The 17,856-nt window shown below is 46.7% G+C and overlaps 1 protein-coding gene across 1 annotated transcript in view; it reads left to right on the top strand.

Moving 5' to 3' along the window:
* Positions 1 to 202: 202 nt before the first annotated feature.
* Positions 203 to 17,856, top strand: part of TACC2 (transforming acidic coiled-coil containing protein 2) — a 181,545-nt gene continuing 163,891 nt past the window's right edge. Inside the window, exons 1-3 of the mRNA XM_060098683.1 lie at positions 203 to 235; positions 4,664 to 4,723; positions 15,344 to 15,456. Of these exons, the coding sequence (XP_059954666.1) occupies positions 203 to 235; positions 4,664 to 4,723; positions 15,344 to 15,456 (206 nt within the window). The remainder of the gene's footprint in view (positions 236 to 4,663; positions 4,724 to 15,343; positions 15,457 to 17,856) is intronic.

The following is a 17,856-nucleotide window of genomic DNA, read 5'->3' as shown; positions in this document are numbered from 1 at the left end:
CAAAGGAAAACCCTTCAAAAGCAATTTTCCATGTTGTGACTGCAGAGGTAAACACTTCCCATCATCTGGCTTTTGAGTTTGGGGAAATGAGCAGGCGGAAAAATCCTCAGATCTTCTTCAATTTTACAGATGTATATACCCTTTTGTTTCTTCCAGGCACCACTGATCAAATCTGAAGGGACGCTGGGCACCCTGAATCACCATGGGCAACGAGAACAGCACCTCGGGCAACAAGGTGGGTGTCACGGGGCTTCCCCTTGACCTACACGGGTCTCTTGAGTGACATTGACTAGACTTTTTTTTCAGCATCTCCTCTCTGCCCAGAAAGGAGTGAAATAGAACTCAGATTGTGGCTAGATACATGTGGCCATATTCATATCCATGTAGGCATTTTCCATTCCATTTTCAGAATTCTTATATTAAGTCTAGCCCTAATTTTTTTTTTTTAATTTTATTTTTGGCTGTGTTGGGTCTTTGTTGCTGCGCGCAGGCTTTCTCTAGTTGCAGTGAGCAGGGGCGACTCTTCGCTGCGGTGCCTCGGCTTCTCATTGTAGTGGCTTCTCTTGTTGCAGAGCACGGGCTCTAGGCACGTGGGCTTCAGTAGTTGTGGCGCACAGGCTTAGTTGCCCCGCAGCATGTGGGATCTTCCTGGACCAGGGCTCGAACCCGTGTCCCCCGCATTGGCAGGCGGATTCTTAAACACTGCACCACCAGGGAAGCCCCCTAATTTTATAAACTATATAAAAACTAGTTTTAATTCTTGTCCTATGCTTTTGAAATTGACATATGAGAGTTTGGTGCATTTTTCCTGGATTGTGCCCCCCACTCCATCTACTTACCTACATGGATACATACCCTTCCCCCCCAAAAAAGTCATGGGCCTGAAAAAGTGGTTTTAAAAATCTATAAATGTTGAGCAGATTTAATGTGAACTATCATTTCCATGTTAGGTAAGGTTTTCACAATTGAGGAATAGGCTTTGCTTGATTGTGTGTAATACTGGGATATTCAAATAAATTCAAATTTTATAGTTGTCCATTTTAAGTTTGAGAGTTGTAATTCAATGCGCTGGTGAACAAAATTAGGGAAACACTTTCCCATTGATCTGACACACAGTGGAAATTTTGGATTAATGATATTGAGTTCTTTGAATGAGAAAATTCGACCTAAAACCAGCCTAAGGCAATTCCTTTTCCCTCTGCTTTTTTCTTCCCCCAAATCTTCTTTTCCTCAGGAAAACAGGAATCACCTAAAGAAAAGATGGCAAACTCCAATCTTTAAGGGCAGACAAGAAACAGTAATTGTGTTAAACAACTGGGTGGGAAAGTGTAGGGACACAGAGGGGTCCTGTCCTACTGTCTAAAGGAAGCAGCCACCATCAACACCAGCTGATGGTTGCCAAGTAGAAGTGTGGGTCCAGTGTTACAAGACCTTTCCATTTCTTCAAGAGAATTCAGAAACGCATTTTTTCCCCAAAAACCTTAAGGTTTTTAAAATTAAACTTTTTATGTTGAGATAATGGTTAGATTGGCATGTTGTTGGAAGAAATAATACAGAGAGATCCCACGTACCCTTTACCTAGTTTCCCCCAGGGGAAACATTTTGCAAAACTAGAGTACAAAATCACAACCCACATACTGACATTGACACAGTCAAGATACAGAACATTTCCAGAGACAGTGTTCCTTTTGTTGCCCTTATAGCCACACCCAACTCCCTCCGGTGCCCTGTTCCTAACCTGGCAATTTCTAATTCGTTCTCTATCTCCATAGAGATGAGATAGAGAATGTTATACCATGTTATATAAATGCCATCACACAGTAGGTGACCTTCTGGAATTGGCTTTTCTCACTCAGCATGATTTCCTCGAGATTCATCCAGATTGTTGCATGTGTCAATAGTTCATTCTTTTCTATTGCTGAGTAGTGTTCCGTGGCATAGATGTCCTACAGTTCATTGAACCATTCACTTAGTGAAGGACATCTGGGTTGTTTCCAGTTTGGGGCTATTACAAATAAAACTGTTATGGACATTTGTGTACAGGTTTTTTTGTGAACATAAGTTTTCGTTTCTCTGACATAAAGCCCAAGAGTGCTGTTGCTGGATCATATGGTAGTTGCACGTGTAGCTTTATAAGGAACTGCCAAACTGTTTGCTAGAACCCCTGTACCATTTTACATTCCCACCAGCATGTCTGAGGGATCCAGCTTCTCTGCATCTGGCCATCATTTGGTACTGTCACTATTTGGTGTTGCCATTCTGATGTGTGTGTTGTGAGATCTCATTATGGTTTTAGTTTGCATTTCCCTGATGATTGATGATGCTGAACATCTTTCACATGCTTATTGCCATCCGTATATTCACTTTGGTGAAATATCTATGTGTGTCTTTTGCTCATTTTCTAACTGGATTTTTCTTACTGTTGATCTTGAGAATTTTTATATAGTCTAGATACTAATCCTTTGTCAAATTGTGGTCTGCAAGTATTTTCTCCCATTGGTAGCTTGTCTTTTCACCCTCTTAACAGGGTCTTTTACAGAAAAGTTTCTACCAGGTACAATATATCAGTTTTTCTTTTTATAGTTAGTGCTTTTTGTATCTTCCCTAAGTGGAGAACTCCTACCTGAATACAGACAATAAAGTAGGTTATATTTTCTCTCCATTACCTATACTAAACTGCACTGTCCAGAATTGAAGGCCCGTTTATTTAGGATAGTTGCACAGAAATGGAATTGGCACATCAAATAGAGGGTAAGTATTTTTGAAAGGCTCTTGCTATATATCTATATCTATAGTTATATCTATATACGAAATGCATTCCAGAAAGGTGATGACAATTTATATGTCTCTCAGCAGGATATGGGAGCCCATCTCACTATATCCTTTCAAGCAATGGATATTTTAGTGTCTCAGATCTTTATTGATTAGAAAGGTAAAAGTACTTAAAGATTTAAAAATTCTCCTCCTACTATACCTTACACCCATTTCTCATCTCCTGCCAGCTCCCAACCCTAGCCTCCCTCCCCAGCACCACCCCCCTCAGACTCCTGGAGCAGACAGGAGGTTTTCCTGGCACCACAATTTTTCACATCTCCAACCTCAGCCAAACATGACCCAGTGGGGCATCACGGGGGTGCCTTTAGGATTCCAGAATCAGAACAAGGTTTGCCTTCCTTGGAGAAACAAATGGAAATGAAGCACAAGTACCTTTGGCTGTAGGACTCAGGGTCCCCCACGGGGCTGAGGCTCCAAACCTGTCTTTCCACTGTCTCCTGGATATCTCTGCCTGGATGACCCGCAGTCACCCTGAGCTCTTCAAACCTGAGCTCAACTGATCCTCCCCTTCTGTATTCCCCCTCTTGGGTACCATGCCCTATCCTACCATTCAAGACAGAAACCTGGGGGTCACCTCTAACTCCACCCATTCCTATTCTCCATATTTAATAAATCACTCTATGATTGATTGATTAATGGACTGGCTGTTTAGCTTTCCAAATTTCTGTTTAATCAGGACTGTTTTCAGTTGTGAGAGACAGAAGCCCATCTCCAATGGCCACAAGCACAGAAGGGGCTCGTCTGGTTTATCGAATTGAGTAGTCCGCCGGCTTCCCTGGTGGCGCAGTGGTTGAGAGTCCACCTGCCAATGAAGGGGACACGGGTTCGTGCCCCGGTCCGGGAAGATCCCACATGCCACAGAGCGGCTGGGCCCGTGAGCCGTGGCCGCTGAGCCTGCATGTCGGGAGCCTGTGCTCCGCAACGGGAGAGGCCACAACAGTGAGAGGCCCGCGTACCGCAAAAAAAAAAAAAAAAAAAAAAGAATTGAGTAGTCCGCGGAGAGGGTTTAGCTGTAGTAAGTTACTGAGTCCGAAGGGTCAAAAGATGACGCTGGAGATCTCTCCTCCCCGGATCTTGCTCTGCTTTCCTCCATGATGCCCTAGTCTGTAGGGAGGTGCCCCCAGCCCCACAGGAATCTGATGGGCCCTGATCTGTCATGTGCCCTCTCTTGAATCAATCTCTGTGTCCCCAAATGTGGGACACTTTGATTAGCCAGCCTGAGCCACGTCCCCATACCTGTAGGGGAAAGGTGGGCCCTGGGTGATGACGGTCCCATCAGTATGGCTTTAGAGCACTTTCTCAAAAGACAAAAATGTAGCACATATCCATGAATCCATGAAGTTTTTTCTTACAGCTTTTTTCCTCCACACCCCCATTGTCACAACCCTATGACCCCACACCTGGATCACTGCAGACACCTGCGAACTAGTTTCTCTGCCTCCACCCCCTCCCCCATCCCACCCACACTCCCAGCCCTCTCTCTCAGAAGCTTTTTCTCTGCGAAGATGCACTTGGAGGTGCCTGCAACCTGCCTACAAGTGAACTCTTGGAAGGAAAGGTGCAGGTCTCTGTTCACAGATTAAGGACCAGGCGTTGAGAACCAGCCATGTCACTGGTGTAAAGGATGAGAGACAAGCCTGCCGAGTCCTGGCCCTTGCCTCCTTCTTACACCCTCGGGCTTCAGGTCCCTCTCCCTCTGTTGTCTGATTTCCCCTGGGTAGCCGTGGGGGAGGTAGGAGCACCCCCAGCAGGTTAGGCTCTCGCTCTGGTCCTCGGCAGGGGATACAGTTCACGTGGCCTGTCCTAACAGCAGACACTTTGCTTTCAGCAAGAGGACTCCGGCTTGAAAAACATCATCCTTTGGCCTCCAAACCCTGAACCTCTGCAGGTACTGGGAGACGTGCTCTGCGTGGCTTGCTGTCAGCCCCCTTCCTACCTTCTAGATGGTTGGTTGCAGGCTTTTGGCGTGTGCTGTGTTCGTTTGCATTTTTAGTTTTTCTCCTCTTCCTCCTTCTCCCATCGCCCCCTCCCACCCACCTCAAATAAGCGATAAAACACAGTAGACATCTGCAATATATGTTTGGATTTTTAAACTAACATTTTGATGTGTCTACCCAAGACCTGACTCGTTTGATATGCTTTGAGATGCTGAAGAAGGCTTATGTTCTCAAGGTAACGCAGCTGCTAATACTTACCTTTCCAAACATTTCTACTTTGATTTCCTTTGTCCTGGACGGAAGCTGAGCATGGGATGGCAGCCCCACCCCCCACCCCGTCGCCACCAGTGGGCAAAACCGATCTGTTGTAAGGAAGATTGATTTCCCAAGCACCGCCAGGGTCGTTGTGCGTAATGCAGCTGGCTGAGTCCCCTAGTTTTAGCCCTGCTCAAAGTGTTTGCTGTTGGCTGGAGAGCAGGGCAAATTGGGAGCTATGCATCCCTTTCACGGAGGTGTTTCCTGGAGACAACGTCAAGATTGGTGTGTGCTGTGGGTGTGGTCAGGGTGAGGCCATAAAATGTGACTTGCTGTGAAATCCTGGCACGCCCAGGAGGAAGAGGAGTGTTAGTCACCCACAATGTGTTCCTCGCCTTAAGGAAAGAGCGGCTCCACCCCAGCGGTGGCTGCCAGAAGGTCTACTTGGTGCTGTTGATGAAAAGAATCAAAACAATCAATAATAAGAATAGAAAAGAGTTTTATTTGAGCCAAATGGAGGACTATAGCCCAGAAGCCAGCTTCTCAGATTACTCTGAGAAACTACTCCAGAGAGTGTTCAGCAGAGGAATGATATGAACTGAGAGGGTTGTGATTGCTTTGTCGAGAACGGTCTTTAGGGGGCAGAGGGCAGAAGTAGTGGAGGGACATTAGTTAAGATACTATTTAGAAGTCAAAAGATAGACGATTAGGGCTTGGAATGAGGTGACAGGGAAGGGGGTTCCTGGACTGGGGATATATTTTGAAGGCAGAGAGAAGAGGCTTAGTGATGGATGGAATTTGGTGGTAGGGAAAAGAGCAGACTCAAGAATGAACCCTAGGTGTTGGGCCTGAGCCATTGAGTAGATGGGAATGTCATTTCCTGAGATGGGGAGGATTGGAGGAGGGGAGAATTTAGGGGGAAGGGAGAGAATCAAAGGTTCTGGTTTGGTCCTAAAATCTGAATGCCTATTGGGAGCTGCAATGAAGAGATCTAATAGGTATTTAGATACACAACAGATGGGACTTGAGATGTATATGTGAGTCATCAGCACAGGTATTTAAACCCATGTGACTGGATGAGACCACCTGGGAGAGAGTAAGAGAGTTGGACAAGGGGACCCAGGTCTAATTCCTGAGATGCTCCAACATTTAGACATAAGCCCAGGGGGAAGTGTGGGAAAATCTTTGAAGGAGTTGGAGCTGGCTGAAGACAAGGGAAAATGAGGGACCTAAGAGATCATGAGAGTATCAAGAAAGAGAGTGTACAGTGGCATCAGATGCTCCTGGGAAATAAGGAGCAGACACCTGTCCATCGATTTGACAATATGGCAGCCTTTGGTGACCAGGAAAAACTTCATTGCCCTGCAGGCCCCTGACAAGCACAGTTGCGGTGGAATAACAGTGACGCAGGTTGTATGGGGAAGGGGTGATGAGGGAAATGGAGATAAGGAAGTAGAGAGAGGTGTGTACATCATCCAAGAAGTTTTCCTAAGAAAGGGAGCAGAATATTGGGACAGTAGCTAGTGGAGAGAGTTGCATGGAAGCTTTAATTAAAGACTGAAGATACTAGACGCCTGCGTGGTGATGGGCTTGAGGGAGAGAGGCAGGGAATCATTGGAAGACGGATGAGAGAAGGGTCAACTGAAGGAAGGCTGACCTTGAACGTTTGCGAGGGAATGGCATTGGAGCAGAGGTAGGCTTAGAGGAGAGACATTTCCACCACTGTGGACTGGGGGAGGGAAGACAGAAGCTGATACACCTCAGAATCGAGAGGGGGGAGGGAGAGGAGTTGAGAGAGCTCCCTTCTGATGGCTGATAAGGGTGCAGAGAAAGGGGTGCATGTGTGCAGGGGTGGAAATGAGGTCAGATGAGGAAGGGGGTGTACTAAGCATGGAAGTTGGGGGGATAACAGGTACTTGGGGAGACTGGACCCTGAAGCCAGGGTATGAGGCATGGTAGGACCTCTCTTCATAGTCTCCTGGCAGTGGGCCAGCAAATTAACTTAATGATTTTTGCTTTTGAAATTTTTTGGCAGCAACTGATTTGTCGAATTAATTAATGACCAATTTTACCTTAAGAAGTCAAGTTTAATAACATCACAATCGTCCTATATCTGGATCCTGCTGACAAGTCACAGTTATTTCTACTTTCATCAGCACAAACTCTAAACTCTGAAATTTAGTAGTGTGGCCTTGGTTTCTTGTCTGTATTGCCAAGGGAAGAGGAGTCATTGAGGGGGAAATGCACACACGCAGGCTGGACCAACTCCATCCACTTATTGAAGGTTCCTTAGCGACTGAGGCCTTTTGACCTCAGACCCACCCCCTCCTGCAGGCTTGTTGCTGCATGCTGGGTCCTACTCGTTACTCCTGCTGCTTCCTTCCACTGACTCACTCACTGAGGTCTCCTGGCAGGCAGGCTGCTCTCAGGGAGCACAGAGCAGCCTCAGTTACTAGAATGCACAGCTGTGACTCACAGCCAAGCCCCAGGCCTTTCCTCCCTGGTGACTTCTCTTCCTGAAGGCATCAGATATGTTGGCTGCAAATGAGAAGAAAGTCCTATGTGTAACCAAGGCTGTGGAGGGTGACTGGCTTGGGCATAGGAGGGCACAGTCCAGTGAGAGGTCAGTGGACTAGCATTGAGCCAAGGGGAGCCTGAGCTGCCTCCGGGAGTGTCAGGGTCCTAGCTTGTGTGTCCTCTTTGGAACAGAGGTGGAGGTGACATAGTAATGAGAGGTTTCATGAACCCTTTCTGGGGTTTCATGCATCATGACTTGCATGGAAGGATTTATGGTGAAATAAGGGCCATGTCAGCCCACATCCCCATCCTGAAAGCGGGCATGACAGTGGTTCAGTGTTCTTGCCTGAGTGCTCGGTTCTGAGTAGCCCTCCAGAGGGCACCTGAGCTCTGAGCACATGGATTCCAGAGCACAAGGGCAACACCCATCCTTTGGTGGCTGCTTTACCACATCTGAACTTCCCCTTGGCCATTGGGTTGCCATGATACCCGTTTACGGCTCTGACAGTGTGGAGAGGGAAAGAAAGACAGTCAATCCTATTACTATAATGGCCTGACTTTAAAATACACGATCATTAAAAAAACTCTTTTAAAGCAATTCCATTGTCTTGACATTTCTGTAGTTTGAGTCCCGGGGGAGGGGGGCGTGGGGGAAGGATTTTCAACTATTGAAAGTGTGGTCAATGCTGTGAAGCAAGAAGACAGATGCAAAGACACCTGACGTGGCACTGGGTGCCCGAGAAGGCGCTTTGGTGGAGCTGAAGGGTGAGCAGGAAACCAGAGGGATCAGGACGACTGAGGGCAGGTCACTGGGCGCGGCGCCCCCTCCAGCCCGGACCTCATCAGAGCAGGTCTTTCTGGTTCCAGCTCAGTGTTACAGAGGCAGCTGGGCCTGAGGTTCGCTCCTGAAGGCGACCTCAGCACTGTGGTTTCAGACTGTGGACTTCTCTGACATCCAAGGGACAGAGGACAGGAGAATCTGTTCGTGTGAGCCGTCCCGGGACATGTTTCTGCAGGCTGAGGTCTGTAGAAAACCTTAGGCACTGTGTGATGTCATTTTGCTTCTAGATAAACGTCCCCTAAATATGTGCATAAGTTGTTTAAATCTACAAATGCTTGGGGTCCCAAGTTCAGCTTGGAGGTAGTTTCTCTATTTCCTGAGGAACCCAAGGAACTCAGCATTACGACAGCCTTAGACCAGCGCCGGCAGAAACAGCATCCTCTAATATTCTACAGGCAGTAGGTGGGCACCTGGGATGATTTAACTGTGTTTAATGAGAAAGAAATTGAACAAAGACAATTAAACAGCATGAACTCAATGCTGATAACAGTGGGGAGAGCTCCTTTATTATGACGTCTGATGGCGCAGCCCAGAGGGTTGATGCTAATTTTCGCTGGAGTGATTATCAAAGTTTGTGAACTGCATGGCTCCATGTCTCGCCAGACGCATCTTCTGAAGAATCTGATTAACTATTTTAGCTTTAAGCTGAGATGGGCACTGGGGCTCTTGGTTAATGAGTTTTGAATTGGTTTCTTCTCTATAATCATAATAACTAGAATATGTGAGTGTCCACTATGATCTAGCCTTATGCTTTGTGCTTCACACGTATTATTTTATTTAACCTTCAAATCAACCTTGCAAATATGATCCCCCATTTTCCATATATGATACTAGAAGGCTTATGGCTGAATAAACACTAAAACTTGGCTTTGAACCACTACACCTAGCTTCCTGCACCCTTATTCTTTTTCTTTTTTATAACATCTTTATTGGAGTATAATTGCTTTACAATGCTGTGTTAGTTTCTGCCGTATAACAAAGTGAATCAGCTATACGTATACATATATCCCTTTATCCCCTCCCTCTTCCTGCACCCTTATTCTTGAATCAAGCCTTATGCTGCTTTAGCATGAAAATGAATAGTTGTAGAAAAATTCTAGAGGAGCAAAAAATAAGGTTTATATCTGCATTTCAAGAGCAATCAAGTAAAAGAAATCACAGGATGTTACAGGCCATCCTGACAACCCTTACTCTGAATAGAGACTGCTCCATTTGGACAGTTTTTTGCCATATTGACAAATTGCTCTTATCGCCCACTGAGGCAGGCAGGCCAGGGGTTGGGGATGGGGATGCCATGGGGATGCCCTTTGGTCTACTTCCCATCATTTTATAGACAAAGAAATATAGACAAAGAAATAGGCTCCAGGGAATTCCCTGGCAGTCCAGTGGTTGGTACTTGGCGCTTTCACGGCTGTGGTCTGGGTTCAATCCCTGGTCAGGGAACTGAGATCCCGCAAGCTGCGAGGCGCGGCCAAAAGAAAACAAAAACAAAAACAAAAAAAAGGAAGAAAGAAAAAAGAAATAGGCTGCAAAAGGTGAAATGATTTGGGTTTTCTGAACTTATCCAGCCCTCTTTAAACCATATTGCTTCTAAAATATTAAATACATGCAGGACATTAATATTAAGCCGTGGTTTTGAAGTCTCAAAGGTTTTCCTTTCCCCACAAACTCCAGATGTCAGAACAAGTCAACTCTGGCATCTTTGAGGTTCCTGGGTCCTTTGAGGATAATTCCTACCACTTTCAATGCCGATGCTTTTGAGTAAGGGAAGGTAGATATCGTTTATTGAAGTTATCTCTCATTCATTCACTAAACTGTAAGTTCCATGAGGGTAGGAACCATGACTCTTTTATTCTAATTAAAGCTTTTATTGGGGAATATTTTCAGATTTACAGAAAAGTTGCAAAGATAGTCCAGAGAATTCCCCTACTCCTCCCCCAGCTTCCCCTAAAGTTAGTATCTTATACCATGTCTTTTAAAATCTTCTGTGTCAACCTAAAGCCTAGACTCAGCCCTTCCTGAACATGAGGCCGCGTCATCCAAATCCCAGTGCAAACTCAATTCTCTTATTTTCTCCATCTTCTAAAGGAAGAGTGGGGCTTCAAACCCAGCTCTCCCTGACTCCAAAGCTTGTTCATTTTTCCTACCACATCATACCTCGTTACATGAGAACCCGTTCCATTTGGGGAAGCCTAAAATTCCACCTTGGAGCCTCCCCCTTCTTGGCCTGACAAATCGCCTGTGAGGAGAGCTAGGGAGGTGAAGAAATGTTTGGGATGATCTAGCCGAACTGGTCTAAGCACTTGCCTTCCCTTGACAGGGAGGGTGGGCAGGCCACCGGCCCTAGCACAGAACATGTGTTCATCCTCCATGTTTGGCAGCCTGGCAGTTGTTTCTGAAATCCGACTCCTAATGCCATGGGGATGACCTTTGGTCTACTTCCCATCATTCACCTGCAGTCACACTGCTCCCAAGAAGCTCATTCCAAGAGTGGGCGACTTGGCAAGACACTCTGGGCCTGATCTAACCATGTTAATTAAATCTCTTTAATGGCATGACCGGCAAGCAGTGGTTTAAGAGGTAAGGTCTGGGGAAATTTTCTTTTTTAATGAGGAAACACTTTAGCTCTTGATAAAGTGTATTTTCCAGGACTGGAAAGTTGCTGCAACTGTTTGAAAATTGCTTTAAAATAAACCCAGAGCTCTGGAGTATTCCTGAGCCAAAGAAAGACTGTTTGTTTACTCAAGCAATGGCAGCAAAGGAAAGATTTGAAGAAGCAATTTGAAAAGTCAGTTTGTCATGTGGAGGATTGCCAATGTTTTTTTTTTCCAGGCTGCTATTTAGAAGTGTAAGGGGTAACTTTAGAAATGTATGCTATTTGTAGTGACACCTGTTGACACAACAGACCCCTTGGAATCCTGTAAGCAACAGGGTTTAGTACTGTTGCAAGGATGGGGAAACTGGACAGGGGTTGGGCGGGGGGATGGTGGACTCAAAGACACTGTAGGAAATGTGGCGAAGCAAGAGCTCCAAGGACTGAGTGTGCTTCCCTCGATTTGCAGAAGTGGCTACCAGACTAAACGGGAAAAATCTACTTTTCATACATTCAACAAGTATTTCTGGAATGCCTCTCTGTGCCAAGGCTATTCTAGGCATTGACTCTAGGCCTCTGTATCACATTGTTCATAAATGTCCAGTTGTTGTAGTTCCTCTGAGCATGGCAGGAAGATGGCAGGAATCATAGGCAACTATTTCCACTGCTTGGTGAGGCAGCATAAAGTAGGGAGGGGTCAAGGGCACAGATTCTAGAGCCAAACCGTCTCGGTCCAAGTCCTGGCTTCACCACTTGCAAGCTGTGTGATTTCGGGCAAGTGGCTTAACCTCTCTGTGCTGTGATTGTATCAGTAAAATAGGATTGTTGTAAGAATTGAAGGAGTTTATAAATATGTTAAACACTTAAAAGAATAGTACAGATTTCCCCAGCTATCTGCTATCTGAAAGTAGAGCATTCTTAGGAAACCTTTTGTAAGCTGAAATGGCTTAAAGCAAAGAAGCGATTACCTTAGGACATCTCTTGCTAATGGATGCACAGAATAAATTGAATAAAGCACAGATGCTCACAGGCGCATTTCAAAGCTATGGAGACTTGATGCTGTGATGCTGAGTGTGGTTCCTGGGGAAGGAGCTTGGCGGGGCCCCTCTTGCTGCTGCTGGGGGTTCTCGCTGCCTCCATACCGGCTTTGCTGCAAAACAAACACTGAATGCTGTTTTTGCTTTTTGCCTCTTTTCATAAAAGCAAAAATCCTCTTGGGATCTCTTTTGGTTAGAGAAAACATGTACAGGTCTTTTGTAATAAAGAAATTACGTAAAGCAAACATGAAAAGCAGGGGTTACCTGTACGTGGCACATAGAAAGTGATTACAGTGATAAGTTTGCTACTATTGTTATACCAGAAAATGTGCTATATAGGCGTTGGGTGTCATTATTACTGTGAAAAGAGTATTGGACTTCAAGGCCGGAGACCTGGCCAAGCCACTTAACCTTCTGTTTCTCATCTGAAAAAATGGAAAACATTATTTTACCTGCCTGTTTAGCACACAGGGATTTTGTAAGACTCGGAGGATGTGAAATAACTTTGCAAAGTGCAGTGTGCCATTCCCATGGGTAGTACTATTGTCTTTATTTTGACTCCATCCAGGGATGTTTTTGCTGGAGAGAACTGCAGATTAGCTCTTTATTAGGAGAGGTGGCCCTGACAAGTGAGAAAGGTCTATCCTATTTCCTTCTTCAAAGACAAATCTGAGCCCTTGTTATACTTCCTTTGCCTGAGGAAATTCAGCACGTGGTCCCCTCCCCCCTTTAGTCAGAGCAGAGATCTGCCCCTCTATTACATCTGTTGTTTGCATCTGTCTGAGCTGTTAGACATGTCAGTGTCTTTCCAGAACTTCTTCACCTTGATCGTGGGATAAAGAGCAGGAGATTTATCCGTTAAATTATTTGCAGATAATGGGGTGATTGAAAGGGAAGCCTGGCTGCGGAAGGTGTTTGGAGCTGAGGCCTGCATGACAGTTAGACAAGTAGGAATTGGGTTACAATGTTAAAAACTCAGGACCCTGATATGAAAATGTCACTCACTCTGTACTGTGATTCCGGAGTCATCAAAGTAAAAATTGTAAACCATGAACACAAGGTAGTAATATTGTACAGATAAAGAACCTTCCTCAGAAGAGTCAGGAACACTTGGAGTTTGAATTTACCGTGATTTGAAGTTTGTACTGTCTTGATACTGCCCTAGAGGATGATTGTTGTCCTGGAGTCACAGATCAGGAGACAGAGGCCCACAGGACAGGGCAGCGGCGCTCGTTACAGGGAATGGTTCAGCCAGCATGGAGATCAAGCCAACCTGGGGTCCGCAGGCCCCCCTTAGGTGAGGAATCAACCCCAGTTGTTTGCCTCCATTGAAGGCATAGAATAGAGCTGCCTTTCCTTGGCTTTGGGGTCAGAGAGAATTAGGTCCATCCAGACTCCACTGCTGTGTGATCTTGGCCAAATACTTAACCTCTCAAAGCCTCTGTTCTAAAGCAGGGACAAAAATAGCATCTTCCTCATGAGATTGTGGTGAAGGTTGAATAGAAAGCTCCTGGCCCAGCGCCTGGTACATGCTCAGTAAACAGATGCTATTATTATCGTTGTGTTATTATTTTCCCCCCATTCTGTCTCAGCAAAAGTGAATGAAGGGCTTCCCTGGTGGCACAGTGGTTGAGAGTCTGCCTGCCAATGCAGGGGACAAGGGTTCGTGCCCCGGTCCGGGAAGATCCCACATGCCGCGGAGAGGCTGGGCCCGTGAGTCATGGCCGCTGAGCCTGCGGGTCTGGAGCCTGTGCTCCGCAACGGGAGAGGCCACAACAGTGAGAGGCCCGCGTACCACAAAAAAAAAAAAAAAAAAAAAAAGTGAATGAAGATTTTCCTAATTGTGGTATTCCTGTTAGCACTGGAATATATAGGTCCCTGGGAGCTGAAGCATCTTTTATATTTTCCCTCTGGACACAGCTGGGTGAACACAAACAGTCAACTGTTCAGAGAAATGCACCCGATGGGGAAGCACCTCATCTCGGCGTTTCTCTACCTGCTGGCTCTGCTCTCCTGCTGCAGGCTGCCTTCCTCCACAATGGCTGGGGACAGGCTGCCAGTAACCCTTGCATTCATATTCTACAGGACCAGCCGCCAGAGTTCCGTCCCTCTTGCTCTTTGGGGAGCCCTGAGGAAGGGCCTGTTCTTAAGTTGAGTCTTGTGTACATCCCGATAGGCGGGAGTGTGGAGCACTAGGACTGGCGTTTCCACGAGAACCTCAGGGACGGAGGGTATGCGTGGAACAGGTCTTTAGAAGAAGGCAGATCTGGCCCCAAAGAAAGATGTGTGTGTTGTTTCAGGGAGGGGGGTTCAGGAACACTGCTGGGAAGACAAATAAAAGACAACCACGGGGCTTCCTTGGTGGCGCAGTGGTTGAGAGTCCACCTGCCGATGCAGGGGACACGGGTTCGTGCCCCGGTCCGGGAAGATCCCACATGCCACGGAGTGGCTGGGCCCGTGAGCCATGGCCGCTGAGCCTGTGCGTCCGGAGCCTGTGCTCCGCAACGGGAGAGGCCACAGCGGTGAGAGGCCCATGTACCGCAAAAAAAAAAAAAAAAAAAAAAAAGACAACCACGGCTTTGGGGAATACTTATGGGGGTTCCTGAAAGCCCTTTCCCCATTTCTGATATTTGTATCTGACTTAAATGAGCACAGTTTAAATTGAGTTTTAAAAACATCTCATCTCTTTCTGTCCTGTGATTTGAAGTTTTGACTGTGCTCTAAATGTTTGCATCTTGGTTTAAAAAATCAACTGAACAGCAGACAACCTTATTGCGGGGCTTTAAGAAGAGATGACCAACTCTCAGAATGGTCAGGACCTCAGTGAGGGGCCCTAAGTTTCCCAGGGTCCCTCATTTTCTTCCTTCAGTTGTTTTCTTTTTTTCAGGTTTCCAGCTGAATTCTGGTGTGCAGAACCATGAGACAGGGGAAGGAAGTGTGTTTTCATCTAGGCAGTGCCCCAGACGAGACACTTTAAGATCTCAGATTCAATATCCCACTTTCTCCAGGGAGCAGACGACCCCCAAAGTATAATGTGTTTCCTAGTCTCAGCTTCTTACTAAAACAGTCAACCTACTCAGCTGGAAATCTCTGGTTTACTGTGTTTCTCCTCCACTGGGTGGGAGCAGGGGCCACGGTCGCTTTGCCCACCGTGTGTCCCCAAAGCCTTGCTCAGCGCCTGGCACAGAGCTGGTGCTCAGATGGACGGTAAAGCAAACCAAAAACCTGGCCCTTGGAATGTTGTGGTCAGTGGCCCACTGATAAAGTCTCTGTGTTTTCAAAGACTCTTCTTTGATTTCCTTTCCAATTTTTCTTTCTTGTCGCTCAGAGGACTTCTTTGGCTCGGAGTCCAGGATCCGTGGAACGGCCTGGGAACAGTCAGAGTGCAGAATGGAAGCCGGAGGAGAAGCCCAGAAGCAATGACCACAGAGATCTGCCCAGGTAGGACCAGGTCTGGAGGACTGACCCAGCCCAAGGCATGGCCAGCTCGCTGCCTGTTCAGAGTTTGTTTTGCTCTGTTTACTTTGGAAAATTTACCCTAAAATCCAGGATGTGGTCCTCCGCGGTGAGGTGATCCAAGCTGTGGTTCCTAGACCTCTTTGTGATTGCCCAGACGCATGATTGGAAAAGTACTGTTTTCCTGCCCAGGGATGAAATTAGTAATGATAGGCTTGCATTCCACAGCACGCAGGTCTTTTACCCTCATCGTCAGAGTTTACAATAAACAAGATCAAGGCTGCCAAGGGGCTTAACAGGGGTGACTAATCTGTGGCAAAGTTGGGGTCTGTATTCTAGCACGGAAGCCGAGGTGGGCACTGGAGGATGAGACAGGGGAGTCAAAGAACAGTCACCGAGTCTTAGGGAGACTGTGCATGAATTCCAGAAATCAACAAGGCCACACTGCCACAGTGGAACGTGGCCAGTGCAGGTGCGGCCCACTGGTCAGTAGTCCCTCGTTTTGACCCGCAGGCAGGTCCTGATTTCCCCGCTAGGGCTATTGGGAAGGAATCCAATCGACTTTCCCCACGTAGTGTTCAGCAGCCACAGTTTTGGGGTCAGTCACAAGCAGAGGGCGAACAGATGTGAACATTCTGTCCCCAGAACGGACATTGGTCAGGAACACTGGTGGCAATTAATAATTGCCTGTGGGTTCAGCACATGATCTAGTCAGAAAAACCCTCCTGAACAAATAAATTGAAGCCCAACTTCTGGGAGGCTGTAGTTACAGGCCTTAAAGGAACAAATGAACAAAAGCTTCAAGGAGCAAAAATGCAAAATTGAGGGGTACACACCCCGCCCCCCAAATCCCCCATCATTGACTTCAGGTCTCAAACTCTTTGCAATCACTTTTCACGTCGAGTTTAAGCAGTAGTTTTTGCTTGGAGGGTCATGGGTGAGTAAGAGCGGCCCCTGGTGGCAGGAATTTCCACGACGGCTGGTGTCACTTTCTGGGGGGGCTTCAGTTATGCGGTTTCTAGAGGAGAGGCTCTTTGAACCTCTTGGCATGAACATTGGATTTCCTTAGGGCAATGCTGATCCTTCGGGGCAGAGGATACTTTTTTGTGGAGAGAGGCACAGACTATGACTTGAATGGCACCTTTGATCTCAATTCTTTGTAAAATGGGGGCCTCCTTTCCCTCCCAGAACCCCATGGCTGTTCCACCTTCATGCACTTTTCTATCAGGGTAGCAGGACAAAGCGTTTAATATTTGGCTCTAACTAGACTGGATGACAGTCTAAACTGGCTCCTGGTGATATGAGTCTAATAATCTGGAATCCTACACAAGCAAAGTCACTGCTGGCTGAGACCCAAGGTCCAGCTCTTCCATCCCCATCCTTGTGAGGTTCTGGGACTCCTGGATAGGTTTGGGAATTACTTGGGGCCGGTATCCCAGCTGGCCTGGGGAGTAACAGCAGCTCAAAGTTCTTTCGTTTCTTCTTCCTCAGCTTTAATCAATTATCTTTCCCTTGAAGAAGAATTGTCTCTCATTGGCAGGCAAATTGCACATGAGGTGCCTTCTAAGAGCAAGTTCAAAAAAGCAACTTCCTGTTCACAGTTAAAAACATGACTCTCCTCCGTAAATGTGCCCATGTCTATTGTGCAAGGCCCTGCACTAACTAACTCAGAAACTAGCAAGAGGAGGCCGGGGAGTCGGGATGTTTACAGGAAGAGAGGGCGAGCATGGGGTCCCCTGTGTGCTATTTCAGTGGCGCATGCCACCCTTGGCATCCACAACAATGACAGCATTTGACTAGGATTTGACGTTTATTTTGCAGACAGGCACTAGAAACTATGCCAAATGCTCTATGCCTGCTAAATAAAATTTTATTTTCTTTAAATCAATTCATTTCTGATTCTGAGTCCTTACTTGGCCAGGCTGGTGGGAATGCCCATGTCAGCCATCCTTGGGAACCCCTCTCCTGACCTGGTGTATCGAGGCCATCATCTGTCCCCTTCCCACCCCATCACCACTGAGATGTCCACGTCTCAGGCCACACTGTCTCTCCGGCCCTATGACTGTGCTGCTTTCACGATACACTTGGCACATGGGGGTCTTTGGTGAGGCTGGGAGCCCACGGTCATTCCCTTCAGTCCTCTGGGATCATCTCCCCCGTGAGCCTGAGGACATGCTCAGGAAGCAGGGAGGGAGTCCCGGACGTTCCCTACTTCCTAGGACCTTTCCATGCTCCCTCCTCATCATCCTAAAATGCACTTGCGGTCTCCTTTTACCTCAATGGATAGGCAGCATTTTCTCTTCAAAGGACGTACTACAGATTTTTACAAAAGATGGAAGGACCAATTGCCCTCAAACTGTTTCTGTTTTCTACTTGGACAAGCTC

Source organism: Mesoplodon densirostris, chromosome 1 (assembly GCF_025265405.1).
Source record: "Mesoplodon densirostris isolate mMesDen1 chromosome 1, mMesDen1 primary haplotype, whole genome shotgun sequence".
NCBI lineage: Eukaryota > Metazoa > Chordata > Mammalia > Artiodactyla > Ziphiidae > Mesoplodon > Mesoplodon densirostris.
The sequence above is the reverse complement of the archived record's forward strand: the minus strand, read 5'-3'. Positions and strand labels throughout refer to the sequence as shown.